Source organism: Lepisosteus platostomus, chromosome 16 (genome assembly GCF_059453375.1).
Source record: "Lepisosteus platostomus isolate fLepPlt1 chromosome 16, fLepPlt1.hap1, whole genome shotgun sequence".
Classification (NCBI taxonomy): Eukaryota; Metazoa; Chordata; class Actinopteri; order Semionotiformes; family Lepisosteidae; genus Lepisosteus; species Lepisosteus platostomus.
The window spans coordinates 7,111,426-7,138,966 of record NC_142626.1 but is presented as its reverse complement, the minus strand read 5'-3'; the positions used below and the strand labels follow the sequence as shown (position 1 = coordinate 7,138,966).

The following is a 27,541-nucleotide window of genomic DNA, read 5'->3' as shown; positions in this document are numbered from 1 at the left end:
AACATACTGTACAGTCAGTTCTTATACTTTACAATATTTTGAAGGATATTATTTCTTCTGTTAAAGAAGGTGATTCTGCCCATAAAGATGTATTATTCTAAAGTTTTTCACAAGCCCCATTGCACTTAAAACATAAAATTCAATCTAAGACAACATAATTAACACTTAATAATGCTTATAGTCATAAGTTCTTTATTTTCAATGTTTATTTTCAAAATTTCCTGATCAGGTCATCATTAAACAGGTGATTGTTACTCTAAGTTAATTATACAGCATTTTGCAAATTCACTCCTCAAGGACAGTTATACCTTTCCCTTTGTGTAATTCATTAAATTAAACAATATACAGACATACATTGTTCTCAATGTACAGGTGACTGATAATACCTTTAAAGTTTTGTCCAAAAACATAACTTTCTTCATGGGTTAGATTATCTTCAAAGGTTATGTATCATATCGATTTTAAGATTGTTCTCTATATTTGCAAGCTAAAGAAATAAAAGCTTATTGGGGCTATTTGTATGAGATTATTATGTGGACATTACCCTCTAGAACTAAAGAGCCTGTAAACATTTGCATGGTCATATGATTGTTCTTTCTGCCTGCCGGATTAGTTCACTGGACTATATACTGTGTGACTTCATGGTCTGAGAGGTGGGAGAGTGAAGCTCAGCTGGGGATAAACTGCACTTGTGACAGTGGCTGTGAAATAGTGGTGACTGTCTTGGTCCCTGCAGCCCCAGTGTCCTCTGCTTTCTGTTCCAGCCTGAGCTTGCAGTAACATGGTGAGTTAAATAATAAGACTCATTAAGTATATTACTTTTAACTTGCCTCTGAGGTGTTTCAGAAGTCACTGTGTTGAGTTAAGTGTAAAAAAAAACATAAGTAACATCCTACATATGTCTGAGGGATAAAATAATGAGGTTAATTGTTTAATTGACTGCTCAGATTAGAAACAAAAAGAGTAACAGCCAGGACCTTCCTCCAGCGCAGGTCCACTTACCTTTCTTCTTATAAAAATCTGAACTTTTTTTTTTTTTTAAACTGTGGTTTAACACTGTGCAGAGCAGAGACTCTGAAAGCGATAGTGATTAAAAATGAATCAAAAGTTTTAAAATATTGAGCAGATGGCATTGTCTAAAAAACACTGGCCTGAACTTATTAAAGGAGATTAAATTATCCTCAATCACTATAATGCAGACTTACTGATGGAATCACTTTTAACCTACTTTACAAGTGAATAAACTGTCCATTATACCACAGTATATTGCAGTTGCTGAAACACGATTTGCTTTGTTCTGACACCATTATATTTATGGCTGGGAAAAGTATAAAAATCTTTAAAAAGTTGAGTGATCAACCAGTTAGGACACAAAAGAAACACTGAACACCCGCAGCCCCTCGGCTCCTCTATACTACTGACTCAAGTGAATCACTGAACTCTTCTGTTGTCATATTTTTATTCTACTGATGTTTCTTTCTCCACGGCATTTTTAATCTCAGTGAAGATATTATTTCTATTGATCTCGACATTCTTCTTAGCTGCTTTCAGGAGATCCTGAAGCTCATTTTCACTGTAGGACATGTTGAAAGTTGAGTAGGTCTTCCTCATCGCTTCAATCTTTTCTTCACCTGAGGAAAGAATGATGATGGTCAGTGGAAGGATGTTGGATTTTGATCCAGAATTTAAGAATGGACCTCACTGGCCTGTTGTGCTCATTGTTATTGTGACCAATTTCAGAATAATTTGAGTCCATCAGAAGGTTAGTTCTGACAAGTTTGTTTCCCTGCTTCTCCAGCTCGGTGGCTGCTCCCCTTCAAGGTCTACCTGAAAATAAACCTTAACTCTGTTTTACTTTGTTATTTATTGTCCATGGTTATTTAATCAGCTTGTTTCTTGGTAGTTATTAATCAGAAAGATACCAAAGTACTTTATATTAGTAGGTGGAGATGCTGTTTATCCACCAGTGAACTGCTCACCTGAAGCAGCCATTCTGACCAGCAGCAGATCTAGAGAAATACGGACAGCACTTCCTGGTAATCCCTTAACGAACAAATAGATTTCAATAGCACAAATCATTCAGGATTAAATGATTGTTTTTTATATTACTACTGGACATAAAAACTACTAAAAGGCTCCCAATCAATATTCTTTTTTTTTTCAAAATACTGCTCTATACAATTCTCCAGAAAACAGATTTTAGCATTTTTAAAACATTCCATCCTTTTCATCCATTACTAGAAAGCCAGTTATTCCTGGTAAGGGCTACAGGTACATCAACCCAAAGCCTGACCCATGAGCACAGGGTGCAAGACAGGACTGCACCCTGGTGGGGACTCAGCTACATTGCTGTACTTGTTTTCTCTGAAGTCTGTACTTCATTGTAACAAGAAACTAAGTTTCTATATGCGAATGTACATTTCTGGGATGAGTCTGGCAGAAAATGGCGGCCACAAAATACAGAAAATATTGAGAATATCTGAACATTGCATGAATAATTAAAGTCTAAACTCTGTAAAGCTGTTCCTACAACAATGGGAGGTTATTAAGACAAAATAAAAAATTTGGGTTTTATACTGCATGTGTGTCTTTTGTAGTATTAATGTTGTGAAATACAACACAACATTAGTAAAGACATGGTAATGCTGTATTATTTTTATTTTGTTTTTGCTTGCAAATGTTTGACTCTTAGAGTACTATGTTCTGTTCAAAGCTGTTCCCTGGGAATTTTGCATTGTGTTATTGTATTGCATGCTCTCTGATAAGTGGACAAGTTTGGCGGGTAGTCTCAAAAGACTTAGTGCTTTCCAGTTTGATTAGACTGGAGTATATGGGTAAAGTATATAGAGTTTTGGTGAAACAGGAGGAGGGTGCCTAAGAGCCTGCAGAGAATGACTTCTGATCCACTGGGTTTAAAATGACTCTGTGTGTCAGCACATAATAGTTCTTCAGTCATTTCAAAGAAATTTGGGCAGCATTGCTGTTTGAAAGCACTTTAAAGTCATGGAGCACATTGTAGTGTTAATTCAGTTGTCAAAATGAAGAAGAAAATATTTGTCAATTTGCTATTGTTCGTTTTAGTGAATGATGAAAAACAGAACTAAGTAGTACCCATGGGAGCTCTGATTCTATGTAGAAACCTCCAATAGTCAACTTACTGCAGAGGCTTTGTTTCCTTGGCAACTAAACCAGGAAGTGAAACCCAAAAGGCTGGATGCTGTTCGTTTAGCTGTATAATTACTGAGGCAGCCACTCAGATTGCACATCAAAACTCAATACCACAGTAAAATGACTCTGTCATAAAGCTACTGTACATAAAGCTACAGTACATATTGCTACATAATGCTACATAATGATACATCACACAGCCCAGAGAATTTTCATTGGTCATTTGATAGATGGCACTTGTGGTGGATTGATTATTTTTTATAAAAGGTAGAACACTGTAGTGTACCTCACTTTTTTATTTTCATCTACTTGTACCACTACCAAGAAAATATATTTTTCAGCTATCAACATTTCCCTTTAGCTAGGCTTTAGTTATGATTCCATATTAATAATCCATATTAAGAGGATTTAAAGGCATACTGTAGGACAACAGACTATATCGAGCCAATGTTTTCATTAATATCTAACACACCACTTATCGATCTATTTTGGACAGTCAAGATTCCTTGGGCAGGATGATTGAGCTTGCTGCATGGTGCAGCCAGCTTTCCATGACAATGAATTTTGATGCACATTTTGAATGGCTGTATAGTTTCCCAAAAAAATATTCATGCCAGTGAAGCAATGTACAGTAACTGAAAATGTATCCATTCATCCAGTTTCCAACCATTCTATCCACCACAGGGATGTGGGGTAGCTCGTCCCAGCAAGCAACGAGCTCAAGGCAGGAGACACAAAGACTCTTGCTTTTTAGTAGAATGTTATCAATTACATGAAATCGTGTAAGAATCACTTTTTGCATTGCAACAGTGAAAGTACAAAGGTTTTCATGAAACTGGCATTATTATGTAACGGGTAGCTGCATCAGCATGCGTAGGCTGCAAAGGAACAAGTAATAGGTTTATTCCATACTGAAAAAAAGAAGAAAGAAAACACAGCGTTTCGGCCATGGAGCCTTCTTAAGGTGTCCTTTCTTGCCACTTCCACACCTGAAGAAGGCTCTGCGGCCTAAACTTTGTGTTTTCTTTCTTCTTCTTTTCAGCATGGAATACAGTAAACCTATTACTTGTTCCTTATTATGTAATAGCCTAATATGATTTTTATCTTTTTGTGATCATTTTCAGATTTACAGTACTGTAGTTTTTCTTTGGTCTTCCAAAGAATGGCGTCTCTCTGCTGAACTCAATATTCAATCTACTCAGTACAGCATCACATTTCATCCATTTATGATTGCTGCAATACAGAACAAATTTTCTGCTGCATAGTAGACCACTACAGAGTGAATATAAATGCCTCAAATTCTATTTTTAAGATTGATTTTTTGTCTGCATTGTAAATGTAAATTAGTTAATGATCTTAATTCTAAAGTACAATTGAACAAACTTAATCCGTCTATTTTCAATCTGCTTTTTCCAATTCAGGGTAACACGCGAACCAAAGCCTATCCCAGGAAGCAGCAGACACAAGATGGGGTACACCCTGGATGGGACGCCTGTTCATCACAGCAGACATACACTTATCTGTACACCTAGGGCCAGTTTTCTCCGAAGCCAATGAACCTACCACTACTGTATGCCTTTGGACTGTGGGAGGGAAACTCCACACAGATACAGTAGAACTCCAGGTCTGGAATTGAAGAGTGCCCCAGTACTGTAACTTGCAAGGCAGCAATGCTAACCACTCAGCCACCATGCTGCCCATGCCACCTTGCTAAAAAACGTAATATTCCAAAGACTAATGAATTAGAGTAAAACATTTTTAACTGCATGAATGAAATGTGACTGAAACTAATTCAGTTTGTTGGCTAAAAGTAAGTGATTTTAGTTAATTTTTAGTTGACCGAACCAAAATTACAAGTATGACTAAAATACAATTATATCTTATAGACATTTTATTCAACTTAAGTAAGACATTACATATATCAAATATTAATGACTAAATTAACACTGGGCTGCCTTGCAACCATAAGTCTTGTCTTTCACCAACCAGTGGTGAATTTCTCACAGCAGTGACATGAATCCTATAGCTGAAATCTAAAATGCCTACTGCTTCACTTGCCTCCACAGTTGTCCTTGTTGAAGAGAGGGAAGTGCATCACAGTGGGGGTGTTTTCACCCTTGAAGATGTAGACGCTTGAAGGACACTTCTTCTCCTCCTCACTCATTGCTGGAATGGTTGGGAAGGGAATTTTGTTCTTATCACAGTATTGAGCTGCCTCGGTGACAGTCTGAAAGGAAGAAAAAACACAGAGACTGTCCACCCTCACTGTCATCAACTGATCAGTCATTCGGTCATTACATTGTAATAAAATGAAAAATAAACAATTGCAGAAAAACAAAAACATAGATAATTTTTTTTATCCAGGCAAACTGTGGATATATTATTTGGTTATAAGAAACTACAGTTTGAGTGCACAGACTGAATATCCAATAACTTTATTTATTATTAGGAATATTAATATTATTATTCTGTTCCTATAGTATTCTATTCTATTCCTATTATTAATAGGAAAGCCCTTTGCATAACTAATCTGATTTAAACTAGAAAAAATATGGGCAAATTATACACTTATGGATCTTTAATCCAGAAAGTAAAATTAAGAGGCACTGATGTTTAAATGTGTACTGTACCTGGTGAAACCTTAGAGATACAGTAGGTACAGTACTTCAGCATCTTCACAGAAACCCAGAATTAGGCCAATATTTGGCTACCAGCTTGTCGAAGGCCAGCTTTATGGTAGAGCAGTTTGAAATAGAAATCTGACATTGGCACACCTACACTGTAACTGAGGGAATAATCACCTAGACTACAGGAGCTCCTACTACAGCCTGAGCCTGGGCCACTGAAGTGTGAACTCAAGACAGCAGAACTTGACGTCACCTAGTATGATGTACTTTACCATGAATGGGTCTCCATCGCTGAAATCAAAGGACAGAATGAGCTGCACTCCCCTGTCTCTCCTCAGGACCAGTGGGTAGGCACTGTTGATGGACAGACCAGCATCTATGAGGTAGATTTTGTCCTCACTGTTATCTAGGGATTGTGTAAACACAAGAGAAAGAGTTCAGAGGTGTATTCAGGAAATGGCAAGAAGCCACTGTACTAGGAACTGTTCTAGGAGATCTGATCTTATGACACAGCAAATCCATGAAATCCATGGATTCACAGTTTAAAAATTGAAAAAGGTGGCTAACAGCAATATTTTAAGAAATAAAAGTCAGTGTTACAGGTTGGTCTTAAACTTTTACAAGTTCATCCTGCTATGGTTCTCCAATTTTTTAAGTACTGTGAAATTGCTTTGCTCTTTGAGTTATTTTTTATATACCATTCCAATGTGTAATGTAAGTGTTTCCTTGATTAATTTTTAAGGTTCAGTTCAGTATCAGAATGACAGTAGTCCTGGATAAAGGCACCATCTTACTAGGTTCTCATAATTCACCACAGTAAGCATAATGCTGTATTGTGTTATGGGATACAATACTAAAATACAGTATATTCAGATTATTACATCATCACTTCAAGATTTCAGCTGCTGGCTCACCTACAAATGAGAAGAATAAAGACCTGTGGACAAGCTTTTTTAACTTGTCCATCTCTCAGGGACATTCACTAATTTGTTATAGTGCTTTACAAGAGAGTTTGTGCTGATGGGAGGTGTGGGGTGTCTCTCTGTGAGGTGCCTTGCAGGTCAAGTCAAATGAGGACCCAGACCAGCTAAATCCATCTAACTTTATGGGTGTTTGGCCAGTTGTGTGCAGCTACTTGGGGAAAGCCCAGTTACAGCTGGCCTAGTCCTGAAAAGCTGACTAGTAGATTGGAGACCTGTTTCAGTGTTGGAACCAGTCCTAAGCACTGTTATACGTTATTTTCTGTGCAGCTGCACTATATTGGAGTCTCACCTGTGTTGGGATATTCATGCAGGAAGTTGTACTTGGTTCCCCACATCCAGGAGCTAAATATTTTTAAAAGCTTGTAGGGAATGATGAATGGGCACACAGCAAATTTGGCACAATTTCTCGTCACATACCCATAGGAAGCTGAAAAAATAGATAAACATGACCTGTTGTTTCTGGGCAGGAAAAGTTCAAACATTTTCAAGCATGTAAGACTGGTACAATCCAGTAGACAATATGATTCTATTGAGCAATTACTATTCCCAAAGATTACATTCTTGGACAGAGTTCTTGTATTAATTGGATTCTTTTGGTGTTGACATTATAGCCATATTTTGCTGTTATGGTACAGTAGGTTCATCTAACCAAGAAGAACAATGACCTTTAACCTTCAGTCATTTCTTTTCTGAACAAAAAACACAGGATTCACCATTTAAGGTAATTTAATGTGTATATTCTACCTCTCAAAATGCCACATACGCATAAATTAAAATCAACATGATGGCATTCTATCTTGCTGTTTAAACTTGTTGTTTACAGTAATTGCCATTGTGCCAAATCAATATCATCAGAACATTATTGCCAGCCTGATCCTCTAAATATAGTGATGCACACTGACGAAATTCCATTACACTTTAGTTTAGACATGATAAAATGTCCAGTGGAAATACTGTACTTGTCAGAACTCAGTCCTTCAATTCTGTATCAGTGGCTGCTAGAAAAAGAGGACGAAGGAATAAAATTGTTGTTTTTTTATTCTGGAAATGCATTTAAGACACCAATTGAAAAATTTAGCCAAGCTAAAAATCCAGTATTTTAATCCAAACTAATTCACTGAGATGCTATCGTCACTACAGAAGGTCTGTGTGTGCATACAGAACAGTTTTCTCCAAAAGTACTCATACACTTGATACAATGTAACTGAAAGTTGATTTAGCAAAAATGCAAGTGAACAGTCAGTATTTTTTGCACAAATCAAATTCAAAATTTTCATGTTTAGTTATTCGATTTAACAAATTAATGTACCAAATTAATGAATTTGTTTTCATGATTACAATTTGTAGCCAGCTGTACACACCAGACTGTATGTGCCAACACATGAACAATGAGCTAGGGTTTTCACAAAATAACTAAACAGGCTGACCCAGAAGTGTTTGTTGGAGACTGAAATCAGTGAAGACTAAGAAGCAAGCTTAGACAAGCAAGATTTAAACAAGCAAACTAGAGATGTTCTGAAATGAACGACACTACAAAAGATTGCTGCTCTGGAATCAGACCAGATAAGATCAACCAGATACACTCCAAGGCTTATAAGAATGTCCTGCACTGATATACTAAAGGACATGGCTTTATGTCATCTTGAGAAGAGACAACTGTGAAGAAACCTGATACTCCAAAGCCCTCAAAGGCTTTCCTTCAAAGAACTAGCCCAGTATTTGTCTGCAGAATCAATAGTGAAAACCCAGTTGTATTTGTGTCAGTGGCATTTGTGTTCCTCTCCTCCTTCTCTGGATTCATGAAACTATATGCTATTTATCTATCAATCTGTATAGGTGGGCCCAATGACTTCTACTGTCTTATAACTATTTTTATATGACATTAAGAGCAATCAATTCGATATTAACTGCCCCAGTCTCTCTCTGTGCTTCTGTATCTGTTGTGTTTCCCCCCCAGAAATAATTCATGTATTAATTATCCATAATCTATTATGGTATTATAACCATAGTTATACTGTAGTATTGATTAGTTTGATTAGTATGTATGTAGTATGATTGTGTTTGGCTGGCTAGTGCTTCAGGTGTGTAAAAGCTATCATGTGAAGTGAGGGGTGCCTGTACATCTAAATCATAGAACTGTATATTTTCCAAAACCTACTTACCTCCATTCTCTGTTGCTTGCGTAGTGACCATGAGCTGTTCATTTTCTTCTGAAATGAACGTGAAACCAAACATTAAATTAGAAATACAAGTATTTTTAAAGGCTGCCAAACAAATTCCACTTGTATTAAATTATGTGGGCATCTGATGTAGCAGCGAGATTGTTACGAAGTCTGTATTAGTGGTAAAATAGTACTTTAAAAGACCAGAATATATTTCTATGAAATTCAACAGTTAAGCAATGTAGTAACTTGAATTTTAGAGCACAAAGAAGTACCATGTTTAGTATTGTTTCTGCATTTATTTGATTCTCACAAGAATGTAAGCATAAAAATTCAAACCACCACTACATTGTTGTCGTCATATTTGTGAATTTTGTTTTCTTTCTTCTTCATAGAGACAAGATAGTGACAATTTCCTTACGTGTGACTTCTGACACTCAGCAGACAGTGAGAAGGGCTGCTGTGTACTGAATCATATGCTAGAGATCCTGTTGCTGTCTTTACACAAGTGAAAATAGACCAATTGTCTACAATAGGAAATGTTAAAATAATGAAATAAGAACTTATTTTAAATAAATATACAGTAATACATTTTAATTAAATTAAAATGCATTACTGTATAGGAATTGGAAGGGAATGTTTTTATTTATTTTTACACATTTTTGTTTAATGTGAAGCAATTTTTTTTGTCTTCTGGTAACAGCTTCCAGGCTTGTTCTATTTCATGATTCAGTTGATTTTTCTGTTGGCTGAGGTTTGGTAAGTGCTGCTGATGCTTTATGGATGCAGTGTGAAAGGGTTTTTGTCATGACTTATGAGCAATCTCTGTAAAACATTGTGATTGCCAGATTCTTACAGCATCACTAACTCTCTTATTTCAGGTTGTAATGAACAGTTCTATCCGGACCCTATGCAGACAAAATGATCCAGGGAAAAGTGAAGAAAACACAGGGGGAAAAAGTCATGCAGGATACGGGGATGAAAACAGGGGGCGTGTCCTTGGTGCGCTGGTGTTCGGGGGAGGTGTGGCCGAGGAAAACAATCCAGGAAGAAGTCCAAACGAGAATCCAAAAGGAGGCAAAAGTCCAAGGCCAGGTGATCCATCCAAAACAGGAGATTAAAAACAGGAACCGGGTCGGAACCGGCAGGGGAAACGGGAACAGGAAATTAAACCTTAACGGGACCAGGTGCTTCCAGGTCCCGGACTCGCCTGGTGCGGAAACCAGAGCAGAGCCCTGAATAGAGTGAGTGCCTGGCTTTTAAGGAGAACTGAAAAGGGGTAGGAACAGGGAGCAGGTGCGGGCGATGAGTGGAAAACAAGGAAGGTTCTGGAGCGTCCTTAAGAGGAGGGGTTTACGAACATGACACAGGTGAGACACACTTGCCTTCAAAATGGTAAAAGACAGCTTCGGAAAGAGCTGATATCATCCTGTGCTGGCTGTCCTTGCCGACGATGTCCCACGTATCATACATCAGGGAGACCAACTCGTATATCACCTTTTCATCTGGTGGACAGAGAAAACAGGATAAAAGAGTCTCACACATGGTAAGTTACAGATGGGGGAAAAGGTTTCCTTCCAGTTGTAATCCTCCTTGCATTCTGAAGTAAATTTAATTCACATGTAAGAGAAGCATACCTTTGACAATGTTATTCATAGATTTGAGGATGTGTTTGCAGTCTTTGCCCCAGAGGAAGTTCCGATGGAGGTCAAGCAGCCAAAAGATAGCACTCTTTTCATATTCATCACCTGTGAATTAGACCCACACTTCGAGTACAAGTTTAGAAAGAAATCAGATATGGAAACATTTTGTTTCCCTTACTGGAAAGCTAAAGAGTGAATAGCTATAAAAAAGGGCAGTGTGCTATATGAATCCTGCATCTAGGCCTAATTCAATAGCTAATAATGTAAAGCATAAGCAATATAATAGAAAATTAATACATTAATAAATCTGTCAGTTCATTATTGAAGTTTATAAATTCAGATTTGCCATTAACTCAGCTAAGCAGGAGCCTGCGTACAGTAGGCAGGCTGAAATTGTCATTTCAAGAGAACTACAGTCCTAATAGGGATACTCCCAAACACAGCAGAAAAGTTCTAAACTAAATTAGCCTTGAAATGGAAAAATAACTGCAAAGAGTTTGGAACAGGTAAGGGTCTGGAAGTTATGACGTACAGACATATCCCAGAGAAAAGATTATATTAATGTGTTCACAGATATACTGGGGTGTTTAGAGAATACCAGGCCTCTGTGAACCCCTACATTGGCTTATTTTCCAGTAGAGTGCTTTCTAAAAAGATCAAACCTGCCTTTTCTAAAAAAAGTTTCAGCTAAAGAACTGTGGTAACTGTGGAAACTTGTAAGTTGCTAGTTTTGACAGTGAAAGCTACTTGAGCTCTTTGTGTACCTTTGTGTAGTTATCATGTTGGCCCCAGTTGGTCAGAGGAAAGAAAACACAGCAAATTATTCTAAATACCCCACATATCACCGCATCACCAAATGCATTTTCTACACTCCAGGACTGCAGAAAGAGAACAGAGCCCCAATGTTCTACGGCTATGATGCAGAATAGCCTTAATAATATATTTCAGTCTTAGACTGCTATTCTTCCTAGTCTAACAATGTACTGTAATTATAGGGTCTTGTTCTCCACACTAGCAGGTTAGATCAGTAGCTGATCCAGCAGTGAAGACCTCAGGCAATGTGGGAGAAAAACAGAGAAAAGGGAACACTGAATGAGAACTTAGAACTCATCTCCTGATCAGTGATTGAGTGAACCTTAGTTTGAACAAGATACAGTCAACATTGGATTGCCTGGATCTGACAGTGGGGGATGTACAGAGTCTTCAGGTGTGATATTTCTTGTACCAGTCTTGGTATTCAGTCATTACTGACTCATATTGTCACCTGTAAAACAGGCCAGTGGGAGCACCCGCTTGGAAGTCTTGGCTTGAAAGACAGTTACCCGGCGATGGATTATTGTGGGTATATTAAGACTACCCATAAACTCTTAAACCTACACTGAATGCATGTGACTCAACTAGCTTTACTGTTACCTAAACTGAGGTCTTCCTCATCTTCCTCCACATCATTGTAAAAAGAGAACACATCTTCAGAGGGGGGTCTCCCTGTGAACAGAAGAGAGGGACAGTTATTCTGTGGTTTCATTCTGACAGAGATACCTTCTGATTTATTGATAACCCACTGTGAGTTTATTTCCAAATGTGGTTATATGAGGTTGTCATATCAATATGCTTATGACAAGGATTTACAGAGAAATGCAAAAATGCAAAACAGAGAAATGCAAAACAAAGGGGATATTCATGTGGACACTGCATTGAGGAGGGATGGGAAGATGGGAGAGGAGAAGGACTAACTCTAAACTTCAAAAACAACATTCTGGCACAGAATTCAAGCCAGATAAAGTCAAGGTCTCAGAACCTGTATGGCTGAAACATAAAATCACAGTGCATGATGTTACAGACCACCAAATTCAGAAAAGGATTATACTTCTACTGGATATTGTTGGAGATTAGACCTCTCCTCATGCAGATTTGGAAAAACAGTAGGAATGTCAGAAGCTGACCCTGGGATGGTAGACATGCTTAATGCTTAATGACTACTTCCTTACTTAGAGCAGATATTTGATTAATTGGGTATTTTCAAAGAAGTTAGGACAGAGTGAGAAAACAGGATGAGAAAATCATTAAAGAAAAATGATCATAATCTGGTGTTGTCCTTAAGTGTTATATGCCTTGAAATTATACAGGTAGATTCCAGATTAAAGTTCCATTTCAATAAAGCAGACATTGAAGGAAAAAGAGTTGAAGAGAAGCAGAATGGAGAAGCATAGGCATGGAATCGGTGCAGAAAGGATGAAAACAGTTTAAAGACAGATCATCCTAAAAGCGAGTTAATCAAAGCCTAGAAAACAGTAATTAAATAGTTTAATAAATTTGTTAAGTGAAATATAAGGAAAAAGCATGGGTAAATAAGTTTTGTTTTACAGTTTTACAACAACAAAGGTCCTGTGAAGGATGGAGTAAAATCAGAGTGAGACATGGAAAACCTTTAAATAAGGAAAAATAAAAAACTCATGTGTTAAATGAATATTTCACTCTGGTGTTTAGAAAGGAAGAAATAAACTCTATGCCTCAGGAAGAACTAAGTTCTGTATTAATTAGTATTAGAGCAGAGCTATTACAGATACTAGATATACTTTAGTTAAACAAGCCCGTTGGTCTTGATAACATTAAATCTATTCTCCAGAAAGATACTGCACAAGACATGCCACTCATAGACGTTAACTAAACTTTTTCAAAGACCTTTCAAAACATGACAATGAGTGAAAAATAGTCTGTCTGTGAATTGGTTCTTACAGACCAGTAGGTTTGGAGTCTATCACATCTACCTGTAAGGATATGGAAATGAAAATTGGAACTGCACTAGGAAATCAAATTTATGCATAGCATTAGGATTCTAGGGAAATTTGCACATGATACCTTTATGAACAGATTAGCAAACAGTGCAAAAAATGAAAGGGAAATGATCATTTAGACAGAATGAAAACAACTGCAGAGTTGCACGTGCATAGGAGACAGAGAATTGTGAAGATATTTATGACAAATGTCTTGGTCTATAATTTGGTGCATCATCTACAGTACATCCTCTAATGTATGGGAGCTAGAAAAAGAAGAAACAAAATGCAGTATCATAGAGAGGTTTTATGTTAAAATTGGATAATAAACTGGTAAGACCTTGTGTATAATATTATTTAGACTTCTGTTACAAAAAAATATATTTTTGCTCTGGGATCTATAAAAGATAAACCGGGCAGGTCCCTGGGCTCCAATGATTCTCCTACTCTCACAAACTCTGAGAATTAGACCCCCTTGAAGTCTTGAACAGGGGAGACTATGGAGAGGATCAAGTTCAAATATTCAGAAGCCTCAAGGATTAAGGTCAAACCAAAGAACTGCTGATTCAATAGAGAACAGGATTCACTTTTTATACACAAAATATTGTGGAAAATCAGAACAAGCTGCCCAGCCATGTTGTTGAAGCCTATAGCATGGGTTTCATTGAAAAATGCCTGGATACCATCCTCAGATCAATTAAACAAAGAACAAATGGGCTAGATGAGCCAAATGTCCTCTTCACATCTTGACAATTTCATGTTCTTGTTTTTATCTTTTCCTGTGCCTTCAGTCAAAGGCAACTTTCTACAACTCTAATAGATTTCAAATCATTTTTTGTGCCCCTAGTCAGCCTTTTGATTGAAAATAAGAGTGATTCTCTCTGTTTAATTTTGTTGTAAAGTCAGACTTGGGGTCTTTAATATGATTTATTCACATTGCTATTGGCTCATGAGAATTATATAGATAGTTATATTATAGTTGTATATACAGTAATGTAGTAAAGCCTATGTTTGTGAATGTGGCATATTGATTTTCAGATTTCTTAGGTATTTGTTTTACCAGTAGTGCAACTGCTTTTTTTGAAAACCAGTGAAAGACTCTGGCTTCTATTTTTGCTGTTTGTGACTCTGCGGAAGGCTGTCTGTCTAATTTCTCTGTCATTCTCACTTAATATCTTCTGTCAAATGATTGCCCTGAATCTACAGTACATTCCTGGTATTTACTGCCTTTCCACCCTCCTGACCTTGACTGTTATGGAAACATTGGACAGATACCTGCTCTGGCAGTCAGTATTTAAAGGAGGCCTAAAGAGTTCATGGCTTTCTGTTACATCTTGGTCCCTTATGCTTGCCCTGAATCCAGTGAGCACTGTGTTCAATTTCAACAGTGTGTCTCAGTATGGTCATGGAAGAGCTTGCAGTGTGAAAAGAGGCAGATATTGTAGATCTGAGTCAGGACTGCCCTGTTCTTGCTGCTGGTAGAAGAAAAATCCATAATTACAAAGCCTTCAACAGAGAGATTAATCACATCTTTAAAAGGTGAAACCCTGGAACCATGTTATTGAAGCTGTAGGTGTGGTTTCATTCACTAAAAGGATACAATTTCAGCATCCAATTGGGCCACATAGAGTAGTTCAAATACCCTCCTATCGACAATCAACTTTATAGTAATTTTATGTAATGGAGCAGCAAATTAACAATTCCAGTTCCTATCAGGTGAAGTACAAAAATAAAAAGAATTAAGTGATGATTTATAAATTAAATTGAATAGATCTTTCAAATATATTGTAAATCCACAATACATACAGAAACTGGTCACAGATCTGTAAGAGATTTCCCACATTTATGTCTTTTATTAAAACATTTCTATGACACAACGCCCTTTAATGTTTTGTTAATGTTGGATTCATTCCAAGATAATTTACACTTTGAAATACAATTGTCCATGAAAATTTCTCAAACAAACAAAGGAGCCACTAACAACCAGAGGAATCAAATTATTGGGTCAATTATTGTCAGTTAGGAAGAAATAGTGTAGTGGGATAAACAGCTCAAAACAATGACAAAATTGATCCTTCTGAGTGAGAAGAAACTATATTCTCATTTCTAATTTTAATTGATTCACCACCATTTCATTATTGATTCTTTCAAGCAACTAGTGTTTGCTGCACATAATCACACCTGTTTCAATGTGTAAAAGGTTGTGTACCTCCAGTAAGAAGACGCCAGATTTTGTGGAAAAGAAAATCAGAAAATATTCTTACTGTACCTCCAGAACTCTGGTGCAGGTTTCTATGTAACTTCATATTTCTTTTACGATGGAAAAAATTGTATATCATTTCTGAAATGAAAAGAGTTTAAATCAGAACAATGGCTACATGTACGTTTAAGAAAAAAAGGAATTGACAAATGTTTTAATTTTCTAACTACCAAATCTTGAACCATATACAGTATGACTCAGCTTTGTGGACTCAGTTCCTGTATTGTTTGAGACAAGACACAGTTAATTAATTTCTGAAGCTTTACCCTGACATCTGGAGCCCCAGAGTTTATTTCTTAGAAAAAAATGGTGATAGAGAGAGAGGAATGGCTAACACACCATCTTCAGTGTCGTTAGCACTGAGTTGATTTACTATAATTTACAGTGTATTATTACAGTCTTGCTACATTGAGCATTTCAAAGTCAAAGTTCAACCTGGATCATTTCAGACAATTGTGCCTTTCATTGCACTTTATGAAGAAAGTTTAGGCTTTTATACTGAAATATATATTTATAAAACATAGACAACCCAACCAAATAAAACAGCCTCCAATTAAAGCACAAGATCTAACTCTATAGCACAGGTATTGCCAGTTTACAACAGGTCAGTGTCATCTGCCATCTGTGACCAGGAATTCCTTGAGCAGTCCTGGAAAATCAGTAGAGATACTGTACCAAAGGACATTAAATTCCCACTTACTATAACACCAGCCTGCACAAACACCTGATCTCATCTGCCATCAGAAGCTAAGCAGTCAACTCTGGTTAGTAATGTGGATGGTACACTAGGTGATTTTACAGTACCAGGGCATCTTTAGTTTGCTCTGCAGTACTGATCCATCTGGAATCCACCATGTGTCTGGCTTCTTTCAGGAAGAAGCTGGATCCTTGGGTGAAATACTGTACTTTCTTCCAAAAAGGCAAGAGGGGCCAGGTACTCACCCTCTGGTTTGTAACTGTTCATGTGCTCTTAATTGAGAGCAGCACCACTCCTCCTGCCACACCCTGTTTCCCCTGGGTTGCTACAAGGGCTGTAGTAGTGTGTCAGCCTTACTTATATGTGAAAAGTACAAATTAGGTGGTCAAAAATTAAAAATAATACTGAATTCTGTTTAAAAATTGCACAAAAGGTAAAATACCTATTAAGAATTTTTTGTTCTCCTTCATATCGCCTATGGCACTTCCACACAGTCCTGAAGAAACACAGAAGAGTATGAATTGATCAGGAAAGCTGGTTCATTGTTGAACTAAACTACAGTATAAACAGTGAGTCCTTCTTCATCCCACAGGGACCCCTGCAATCTCCCAGGGTCACCAGTTATTTGATTATCTTTTGTAAGGCTTTTTCACACTTCTCATTATTATTAGCTGTTTACTTATTCATTTATTAATTACTAAGTAATTAATAAATTATTAACACATCAGTCTGCTTCAAATCAATAAGTGATGAGTAAAAAAATAATGAATAATCGATTAATCACTGGATTTCCGGTTGGTCATGCAACAGAAAAGGTCAAGAAATGATTTCAAGTATATTAAAAACTTACTCTTTCATTTATTATTTTTTTCTGCATTCCTTAAAGGAGAATAACCTTGATGACATACAATTTTAAATAATATTGTTCATATCAGCTTTAACTATTAATATATTGTCAGATTACACAGATATTATATACTGGCCATTCTGAAAAAAATAACATTCTAAAAATAGAAGACGTACAAAACCGCTATGAATTTCTAAAAGAAGGGATATAGACCTTGCAAGTACAGCATGTCCAGCTCATCTTTGTGTTTTATCTTGTTTCCTCCATGGAATTGACTCCCCAGGGCACTGGTGTCTACGAAGGCTCCATACTCAGGGTATCCTGCTTCATGACGGGTTATTTCAAACCACGTCCCTGCAAGGGGAGAGATGGGGAGGAAAGGAAGACAGAGAAACAGAATTCAAGAATCTTGAATAAATCAAGAAGAGCACATTGCCAGCCAACAACTTCCACTGCAATATTGTCACTTTATGTAAATTACCTCGCTGCTTCGATCACTGATTTAAGAAGCTGCATGGTGTTTGGTTTCTAATGTCAAACACCCACCATCTTTTCAAGCACAAGAACTGCTTATTTTACTGTTGCTGCTTCTGAAGCACTTGCTACTAACACCACTACAGCTGCCCTGGGTGCAGCATTGTGGACGATTGTGGTGTGGGTTCAGATCCTTGTCAAGACACAGCAGCTGTGCTTTTAAGCAAGGAAATTTACTCAGCTTGCTTGAGCAAGATGCCCTGATTAGTGCAAGATGTAAGGGATAAATGATGTTGAATGTAATTTAATTTAGCTGTTACTTCATTCTGCTTCATGCTGCAGCTGTTGATACTTTTACAACTGCTGGTAGTGCTACTACTGCCATTGCTTTGAGAGATACTGCTGTTGTTGCTACGAGCATTAATATGTAATATTATATATTACAAGAATTCCCTAGAATATTTTTTAAGCCAATTCATCCCTATAATGTTGGCCTCTAGAGCAAATACAGTATATGAAGTGGGAGTCTTGCCTTTGTTGTATTTTTCCTTGTCATCCAGCTGTGACTTATTCACTGCAGCATAGATGGGGTAAGGGTTGGTCATTTCCGCATCTTCCTCCTTCGAAAGTTTGCGATCGTCCATCTGGAAAGAACCAAGTGTGTATAAATAACCATCAAAGTCCAGAGAAGAGCCACGGGACACATTCAGTTCTGATGAAAGGCTGAAGGCACAAAGAGGACAAACACAACAGATCTGAATTGAGCGTTTTCTGTATTGTGAGAGATGAGAGGAGACACAAATACTAATATGCAAATGAAGGTGAAGAATGATATGCAAAGTGTGAGCTGGGTGAGGTGGTCTGTACTGCCACAGAAGCTATGATTGCTGCTGGAAGTGGTGTTTGTTGGACCCTGTGGTCTGTGTGGGTCCAAATGCTCCGGTATAGTGGCGGGGACGCTTTACTGTAGTGGGAGCCGTCTTTCAGATGACACATTAAACCGAGGTCCGGACTCTCTGTGGTCATTAAAGTGAAAAATTGGATTTGGAGTTATCCTGGTGTCCGGGACAAATTTCCCCCCTCAGCCTTTATTGTGGCCTCCAAATTGTCCCCATGTATGATGGTCTGGCACCCCCTCCAGGGTGTACCCTGCCTTGTGCTTGTTGCTTGCCTGGTAGGCTCTGGCTTCCTGTGACACCATAGAGTATAAAGTGGTTTGGAAAATGATATGACATGATGACATTTGCCTAATACTGTGCTGTGTTTCTGTACTCACCAAATGACAAATACAGCAATTGGTTAGTGTAAAATCACTGCTGCTTCAGTTGCACATGCCTCAATTTGAAAAAAAAAGTCTCAAGAAATCTCACGACTTGCATTTTGTGCAATTTTGTATCCAGCCATTCAAGATATTTGTGGGGGAGAAAGAGATATGCCTTACAGCATAAAGTTAGGTTACTAACTATCAAATGGTCTATCTGTTTTTGTAACTGTTATAAAATCATTGGTCTATGGGTTAATTGAATCACTCTTGTCTTTCTATTAAAAATATAATCATTAATACTTTACAATCCTGCTATTGCTCTGTAAAGTATTCACAAAGCAGTGTAGATTTAAAGAAGGTTTTGTTCTAAAAACAACACAAAAGTAAATGTTGTTTTACACCATTTGTATCACTGAGTATGTAATCGTCTCATTCTGTTCTGCATTGTCACTGAAAGTCCATATTTTAAATTTAAAACAGTTCTCACAGCATGATGCTGCTGGTGTCGGCCTGGATTGAGCACAGATTCAATGAGATGAAGGATGAGGACAGCAAGGTTGAGCACTTGATTGGTCATGTATAAAATATAAAAAGTACAGTATGTATATATTTTATATTGATATATGTACATAAATATAAAAAGTATAAAAAATGGGTGGTATGAATGGATGGATGTTACAGCTTGAAAATATTAGTTGTTTGTTAAAATATTAATATTGTTAGCAAATTTACCAGTTTCCTGACAAATAAGTGTTTCTAACAAAGACTGAGTTTTGTAATTTCTTTGTAATGGTTGATCTACATTAATGGGATTCAGCATTTCTACCACTATTTCCAACTGTGTAATTTGCAATCTATGTGTACTAGGGCAACAGATATGAGCATTTTCATGAGAATATCTATATGAGAAACTCAACTTTTTGCTGCTTTTCCATTACAGATTCAGTGAATGATTATCTTCTATGGAAGATGTCTGATATCTGTAAGGGAGCTGGGACTCTCACTTCAAATTCATCTTGAGAGAACCCCTCTCTCTGGATTAGGTCACCTCTTTAAGGTGAAAATGAGTAACACAGAGCTGCAATTTGTCAGTCCAGCTTCCCTCCCAGCTACTGTAAATCGCAATTGAGAGTGCAGGTGTTGAACACTGCCAATGATAGATGCTACACAGAGGTGGCTCACACTGACCTCTAGTGGCCAGTTAATGTAACTGCTCCCAAAGGCGTACTAAACACCTTCTACTTTATTGTCTCCTGGAGGGCTTTATAGAATCACCATGATTTTTGCTGTTATTGGTATTATTAACACCAATATTTTATTTTTTTCCTATTTATAACTGAACATGAAAAGAAATCCTTTGTCACTTGCCATTTGTCCTTTCCCTTCGCAGACACTTTTGAGGAATCTGACACTATATTTTATGGAAAAAAGGACAAGTTCACAAACCGACACCCAGACAGGGAGAAAGAGACACTGCAGAGTGAGACAGAGAGCTTGACTCACATACAACTGGTTACATACTGTACAAACACACATACAAGAAGGACAAGAATGCTGACCTCTTTCACCACCATGTAAACAAATATTGCCGCCCAAATATCTGTACAAGAAAAGTTCTCATCCTCTATTGTCTTCGTGATTCTCTGCCAACTTTTTTTAAAGCTGAATTTTCCATTGTTGAGAGTTTCCACCATTTTTGTCTCTGCATCCTCCACTTGAGAGGACCACTGTGGGTCACGGTACAGAGAGGACATACACCTGCAGTGTTAGACACACAAACACACAGAAAACATTTCACCAGTGTATGCACAGCTGAATTCACAGCCTGAATCCTGAACCTTCTGAATTTGCAGGGTTACAATGCACACCTGACAGATCTATTGCTCTTTCAAATCTTTCAAGCACTTTGAGAAGCCACCTTTAAAGGCGCTTTATAAAATACAGTTTTTTAATTATTATTATTGTTATTAATATGAATATTATTATTATTATTATTATTATTATTATTATTATTATTATTATTATTCAAAATGGGAACTGAATTCACAGGCTCACAGCTGATCTTGGAGCCCAGTCTCTCAGACTCACCAGGTGGATCCTGACACTCCACACAGGTACATGATGGTGTCCAGCAGGTTCTGAGCCCCCAGCTCAGTTAAAGTCCCCATGAGAGCCACCATGGCGCGCAGACCCCCCCCAGAGCCCAGCACAGCGATGGGGGGAACACAGTCCTGATTGAGGAAGAGAGGAGAAGACAGAATCTAACACAGAGGTCATGGAGGCCAGGTCTAGTGACCCAGCGACTTCAGAAACACCATTAATAGTTACTTGGCCTTACAGTATCTTCTTTTCATCTTCCTCTCCTTCTGTCTCAAAGAGGATGGAGCTCTTACTTACTGATTGAAAGGACTCCCTTGTGATGCTCATAGATGCTGGGTTTATGTTAAATACTGATATTTTAAAGTATTAATTTTGAACCATAAAACCATTTGTAATTTTTCTGTAAAACAAACATCTACCAGGAGAAAACCTGTGATTATTTCTAAAGTCATATTGTTCTGAAAGATAATTTTGTCTATTTCTCTTACAGACGGTGTGCAGCAGTAAAGTGTCTGGTCTTGCAAACAGAGGGTTGTGGGATCGTTGTCCCATTGCTGTGCTGTCCTGCTACACTTCCTCTGTACTGCTCCAGTCCTCCCAGCTGTACAAATGCAGCATTGCTGAGGGTGACTCTGTGGCAGACTGGCCTCCAGTCCAGGAGGAGAACCTTCAGACCTTCCATCAGTCAGGACAGCAGCGTGAGTTTGAGCCTGAGCAGCTGTTAGACTAGAGTGTGGACTTTACATCACTGCATACAGCTTGGGGCGGTGCAGTGTAGAGGGTTTGAGTGCCCCTTGCAGACACTGCTGTTGCACCTTGAATGAGGTACATCTCTCCAGTTCTTCCGGTTCACCCAACTGTATAAGTGGGCACCAGCACTGCTCCTGTTCAGTTAGACTTACGAGCACTGCTGGGGAAATGCCTTGTGACAGACCAGCATCACATCCTGGGGGAGTCATGTGGTCTCTCGTCTGCTTAACACTTTAGAAACCAGGATGAGAGCATGCCCACTGAGCTGCTGCTGAAATCTGTTTAGCCAATTAATTCCAAATGTGGCAGACGTATGCACTGGGACATTTCAGATTAAATCATTAAAACTGGTAGTAAGATTTTTTAATCTTCCACAATTACAACTCTCACACCAATCCCTGTGATAATGATAAAAATGAGCACAGCTATTTCCACGAGTCTTTACTAGTGTTTTGTTTCTATTTACAATCGTATATGTATTTTATAGATGCAGCAATGTGGATTGTCAGTGGATTTAAGGTAGTATTCTATTTGGGCTCCGTTTAATTAAAAAAAGAATGTAGTTGCATTAAGTGCCTATTATATTTGGACTAATATGAATAAAGTTGGTGTAGTATTATTGCGGTTTATAGCTGTAGCTGTAAAGCATTACATATAATTGCTGTTGTTAGACCTTGAGGTCTTTGACATTAAAGTGTATATTCATCATCATGATTCTCACAAATTCTTAAGTCCAACGGCAATTTCACATTCAAATAAATTAGCAGTCTGTATGTTACATGCATATTCACAGCTATTCTTTTGCATCCTTCCTGACCTACTTCACTGCCACAATTTTCACTATCATATTTCAGGACAATGAACTCAAATATAATCTGTCAGGCTGTCTAATTTCAACTGACCACTATATAAGAATATACTGTAGTATAAGTAGAGATGAATTCCACACTGAAAATAACAAAAAAAAAACACCTTTCTGATGTTGGGCTTCAAGATACTGTGAGACTAAATATGTTTCCAAGAGATTATATCAAATCACTACACTTCATTATCTATATCACATATCAATAACTGCAAGACTATACTGTATATATCAGATATTCCAATTTTACACATTATATTGTTTTATCAGAACTTGTACCGCATCACAGGGAATTTGGAGGCTCCTCAGGGCATTCTGAATTTTGATTTTTCTCTTTTGAATGTCCTTGTTCTCCCCCTCACAAAGAGTGTGAGCAACTCGGATGTAAGAAGCCCTGAAAGAAAGAGTGAAGTGACTGAGAAGATATTGGGGATGCCTAACTATCACATGTGTAACACACAAACTTCCCTTCACTTCACTGTGATATACCACACACACACAGTGACATGAGTCTGATGTACTGCACACACACACATGATAGCACATTGATAACAACAAACCTGGCTCATTCTTCATGCTGAAAAGTCATTTTCTGTGCTTCATTTTACTGATCCTGCTTAACTGTATGGCACAACCTTTTCTTTTAATACAGGGGATTTCAGTGGTATTTTCAGTAAAGGAGCTTAAAATTATCTAATGTCAGATAGACATTCTCTGTGCTGCAGTGTAGGCATCTAGGAAGAGTGCACTCATCTTAGACATATCTTCTATGTGTCAGTATATATATTTACTATACAGTATGTGACATTATATCCCTTGTCTGACAGGATCACATACTAGGATCTATTTAATTTCCTCCTCTAACAGGATTGGAGCCATGGTAGCTCAGACGGCAAGGGTGTCCCCCTCCTGACTGGAAGGTCCTGGGTTCAATCGCAGGTAGGGGAAAGCGATGTTACTTGCTCTAATTCCTTCCAGGTGGCTCCCAGGTCCACTTAGCCTGCTTTCCAAATGAGTACCAGGAGGTAATAGGCCACCTCCTGTGTCAGATGGTCAAGAAAATGGTGGCCCTTACCTCCCCATTCCCCTGTAGGCCTTCGTGACCTGAAAAGAGAACCTACCTACCTAGCAGGTTTAGATGTTGTGCTGTTTCTGGCAGCTGTGGGAATTCTGGCTTTAGATGTGTTATTTCATGGAAGAATGTTTGTCTAATTCGAGAGTATTTCTCACAGTAGAGAAGAAAATACATCTGTCTCTGCTTATCCCTGCTGGCAGTGGGAGCTTGTCCTCTCCTGGCAGCCAGTATCTATTGCCTGACTGTGGTTACTAAACCTGTACTTGATCTGGGTCTGTTTTTCCTTGGTATCTCTTACCCTGGTCAGAAACTCGTGTGTGTGTTTTTTAGGGGAATACAGCAATTCAGCTTGTAGAGATGTTCGAAATTGCTTTTTAAGACTGGATAGTCAGGAGAATGTTTGTGGGCATTTCTTCTAAACCATGTGTTTGCGGTGTTGTACCATCTCTCAGTATCCAAGGTGCAGATTTCCTTTGTGTGGCTGTCTGTGTCTTTGGTTTGAAAGTTCTCGCAGTGCCTTTCTGGTGTTTTTGAAGTCTGTGTCAAACCATTCTTCTTTTGCTTTTGTTTTATGGGTGTTTTTGTGTTCTTTTCAGTTTGGTATCAAGGCTATTATCCGAAATATGCAATTTACATCTTTCGTAACCAGATTTACAGTATGCTAGTTTTGTTGTTTTTTGTTGGAGTGTTTAGAAAAGGAACTCTGAAATTCCTGGTCATTTTGTGCTCTAGTATTCATACAGATTGTTTATTCACACCTGAAGAAGGCTCCACGGCTGAAACGTTGTGTTTTTTCTCTCTTCTTTTTTTTGCAGCATGGAATAAACCTATTACTTGTTCCCTTGCAGCCGAGCATGCTGACGCAGCTACCTACCTGAACTACTACAGATTGTTTATAGCCCATCTACATGACTGGTTGAGGTCACACAGCCAGCTGTGTTGTATCCGTGCTCCAGTATGGGTATTTTGAAAGAGTGTCCTTCAGTCACACTGGTGTTCTCTGTGCCTCAACACAGGTATTTAGATACAGCGCTCACCTATCAGCCAGATAATCTAGAGTTTGTCAAAAAATAAAAATGTATATCTCACAGATATTTAGACATAGATTTTGAACACTCCTTAAATAACGATGTGTGATTTAGAGCTCTCTTTAAATATCTATGTCATAGATGTTTGAAGTGAGCTGTCCTGAGAGGCAAAACTTCTCTGGGTCTCAGTAGAGGTATTTAGAGAGAGCCCTCCTGACATACCAATGTTCGCTGTGTCAATAAAGAAGTTTAGGAACAGTGCCTTATTCCCAGGTAACAGTTTCCCATATCTTAATAAAGAGATTTAAAGAAACTTACTTTTCAGTTTCCTCAGTTCTCCTTCTCTTTGGCTGTAAAGGTACATAAATAAATAAACATTGACAAGACTTATTAACATGACTGCATAAAAAGACGTTAACATGTTGAATGGCTGAATGGACTCCTCTCAGTTTCAAACTTTATGTTCTTCTGATGAGAATACAGGTACCTATGTTATGTCAAACTGCTACCCAATACAGTGTCTGAGTGTTTTAGGAATGTAGTCTTCTGCTTTTCAGAATTGCTTGCTCATTTGCTTTTACTGAAAAATAAAAAGTCCTCTGATGGAGTACTTACACACACTGATTTACCTGCAGGCTTGAACTGTGTCATGATACTAAATTTTCAAAAACAAATAACACATGAGTGCAACACATAATTAAAGAGCACTGCTTGGGATTACTAGTAAAACATATACCAGTGTAAGGCAGAAGCTGCAAGTCATAATTTAATTATCACCTTCTAAGCCTCCAAACTGATTTGATCCATTGCTTATTAGGCAACACTTTTCAACAGCAATCAGGTTTCCAATACTAACTTATCAATATTAAGATTCATCTACCTTGTGGGGGTCCATGCTGTCTTTCTTGTGAAGAATTCACTTGCTTCAGTGGATCTGTCAAAGAAACAATATGTCAGAAGAAAACTCTTCACATTAAGAAGACACCCAAGAATAGGTTGTACTAGTCCAGACTAAAGAGAGGCACAGGCCTCCTGAAAGTGATTCTCAGCCACATAGTTCCCAGTTTATCCTGACATATCACCTGAAATGAGCAAGGACCAGTTATTTACAAGATGGGCTTCCCTGTCATGTCCTTTAACTTTCAGTCAAGATGGCTCACTGGAGCAGGAAAAGTGTCTTCTGGCAGCCTGAGTCTTACTTTCACATGAAAAACTGACATTATTTTATGTCTCTAAAGTGTAATTATCAGATAACGAAAAACTACTATGTAAAATCGCCAGACGCATTCACTTTTGGAATATACAGTACAGGTACTGCTTAATTTCCTGAGTCAGATTGTAAAAATATTATTTTCCCACAACCGATACCTGGATCTACAATAACACAGAAATGATAGAAGGGAATGTCTTCCTGCAATTAACAAGTTTGTTAACAAATTCCATCATTTAAATCAATTATTAGTATATTTAAAGACATTATTTTTTTGTTCTGTTTTAAAGCAATGTGAGCCTCACCTTAAAGATTTCTTCTAAATCGAATTCCCTAAAATCCTGTGCAATACTGGAAGAAATGTGATCCAAGGGTTAAACAAAGGAATATTTTTATAATTCTCTATTACGATTGCATGCAACACAGTAGCTGATATTAAAAAAAAGGTTTCATGCACAAGTTTATAGAATAAGTATGGATAGTCTAGTTGTGTATATTATCAAATACAGTGATAGATAAGATAAGATCACTTTATTGGCCATATACAATTTCCTGCATTAGGAATTCATCTTCTTGCATACCCCAGCTTGCTCTCCATGAAACAGACAGGGAGAGAAGCTTGGGGTTAGAGCACCAGGTTAGCCATTGTACAGTACAGCACCCCTGGAGTAGTTGGGGTTAAGGGCCTTGCTCAGGGGCCCAACAGAGTAGGATTTCTCTGCCAACTGTGGATTTGAACCAGCAACCTTCCAGCCACAGGCACAGATCCTTAGCCACAGTGCCACCGCTCCTCAGTGTATACTAGTACACACTAGAACCTCAATAATATTGTTGAAGTTAGTTCATATTTAGGCCTTTTACACTAGCAGTTTACCGTAATGTGTCCTGTACATACTCACCTGTCTCAGATGTTCCTCAGTGTGGAGATGTATACTAGTCCAACTGTTCCACACAGAGTATTTATACATCTGGAGGCTGCAGTGCTCTCCATATTTACATACAATGTTCATGTCTACAGTTGACGGCAAGATAAAAGGCCAAGGTCCGTGGCTGGAAGCCAGCATTTCATTTGAAACATAACCTCGATTCCACCGAAATATGTGACAAAAAAGACAAGCCTAGTTTGAGAAGTATTTCCTGTTTCATCTTTTATTTTTCTCTGTTACAAACTGTCAATTAAAGATTAACCTCAATGTTATCCCAGATAAATATGTATTTTAAAATCTTTTACAGATGATTCTTCTAAATATTAACTTAATTAAAGGTACAGTTACTGATAAAACAGAACACAACCTAATTGTACACATACAGTAGGTATTACAATGATGCTGTTGATTTAACAGTTAGTCCAAATATGTAACTGAGAGCCCAGGTGGCACAAAAAAATAGAACTCAGTAGGTTTTAAAGGAATTAAGTCTGAGTCTTCTGACTTGGACCACATATCCCCAATCTTTGTTCATATCAGTAAAACGTTGCCAGTAACTTGATTGTGACAGCAGTTAGCTAATTAAAATAATATACGATTAAAACTGGCCGCACCAATAGCCATGTTTTCAGCTCCAAACTGTCCAGTGGTGTCCTCAGCTGTCCACACAACAGTGACCACTGCAATGTCC

At 37.9% G+C, this 27,541-nt stretch overlaps 2 protein-coding genes across 2 annotated transcripts in view; one reads left to right on the top strand and one right to left on the bottom strand.

The window, feature by feature from the left end:
* LOC148646745 (NACHT, LRR and PYD domains-containing protein 3-like) overlaps positions 1–27,541 on the top strand; it is a 2,700,574-nt gene that overhangs the window by 21,083 nt on the left and 2,651,950 nt on the right. The window lies entirely within an intron of this gene.
* On the bottom strand, positions 176–26,278 carry LOC148646785 (cytosolic phospholipase A2 gamma-like). The gene is made up of 17 exons (XM_088609379.1): positions 26,230–26,278; positions 25,595–25,648; positions 25,033–25,064; positions 22,891–23,005; positions 20,988–21,130; positions 20,459–20,657; positions 18,168–18,279; positions 17,375–17,515; positions 16,757–16,810; positions 11,997–12,068; positions 10,578–10,688; positions 10,326–10,445; positions 8,941–8,988; positions 7,068–7,205; positions 6,068–6,201; positions 5,227–5,395; positions 176–1,631 (listed from the first exon to the last, which is right to left on the bottom strand). The coding sequence occupies exons 2-17, from the start codon at positions 25,607–25,609 to the stop codon at positions 1,459–1,461; spliced, it is 1,776 nt and encodes a 591-aa protein (XP_088465505.1). The 5' UTR covers positions 25,610–25,648; positions 26,230–26,278; the 3' UTR covers positions 176–1,458.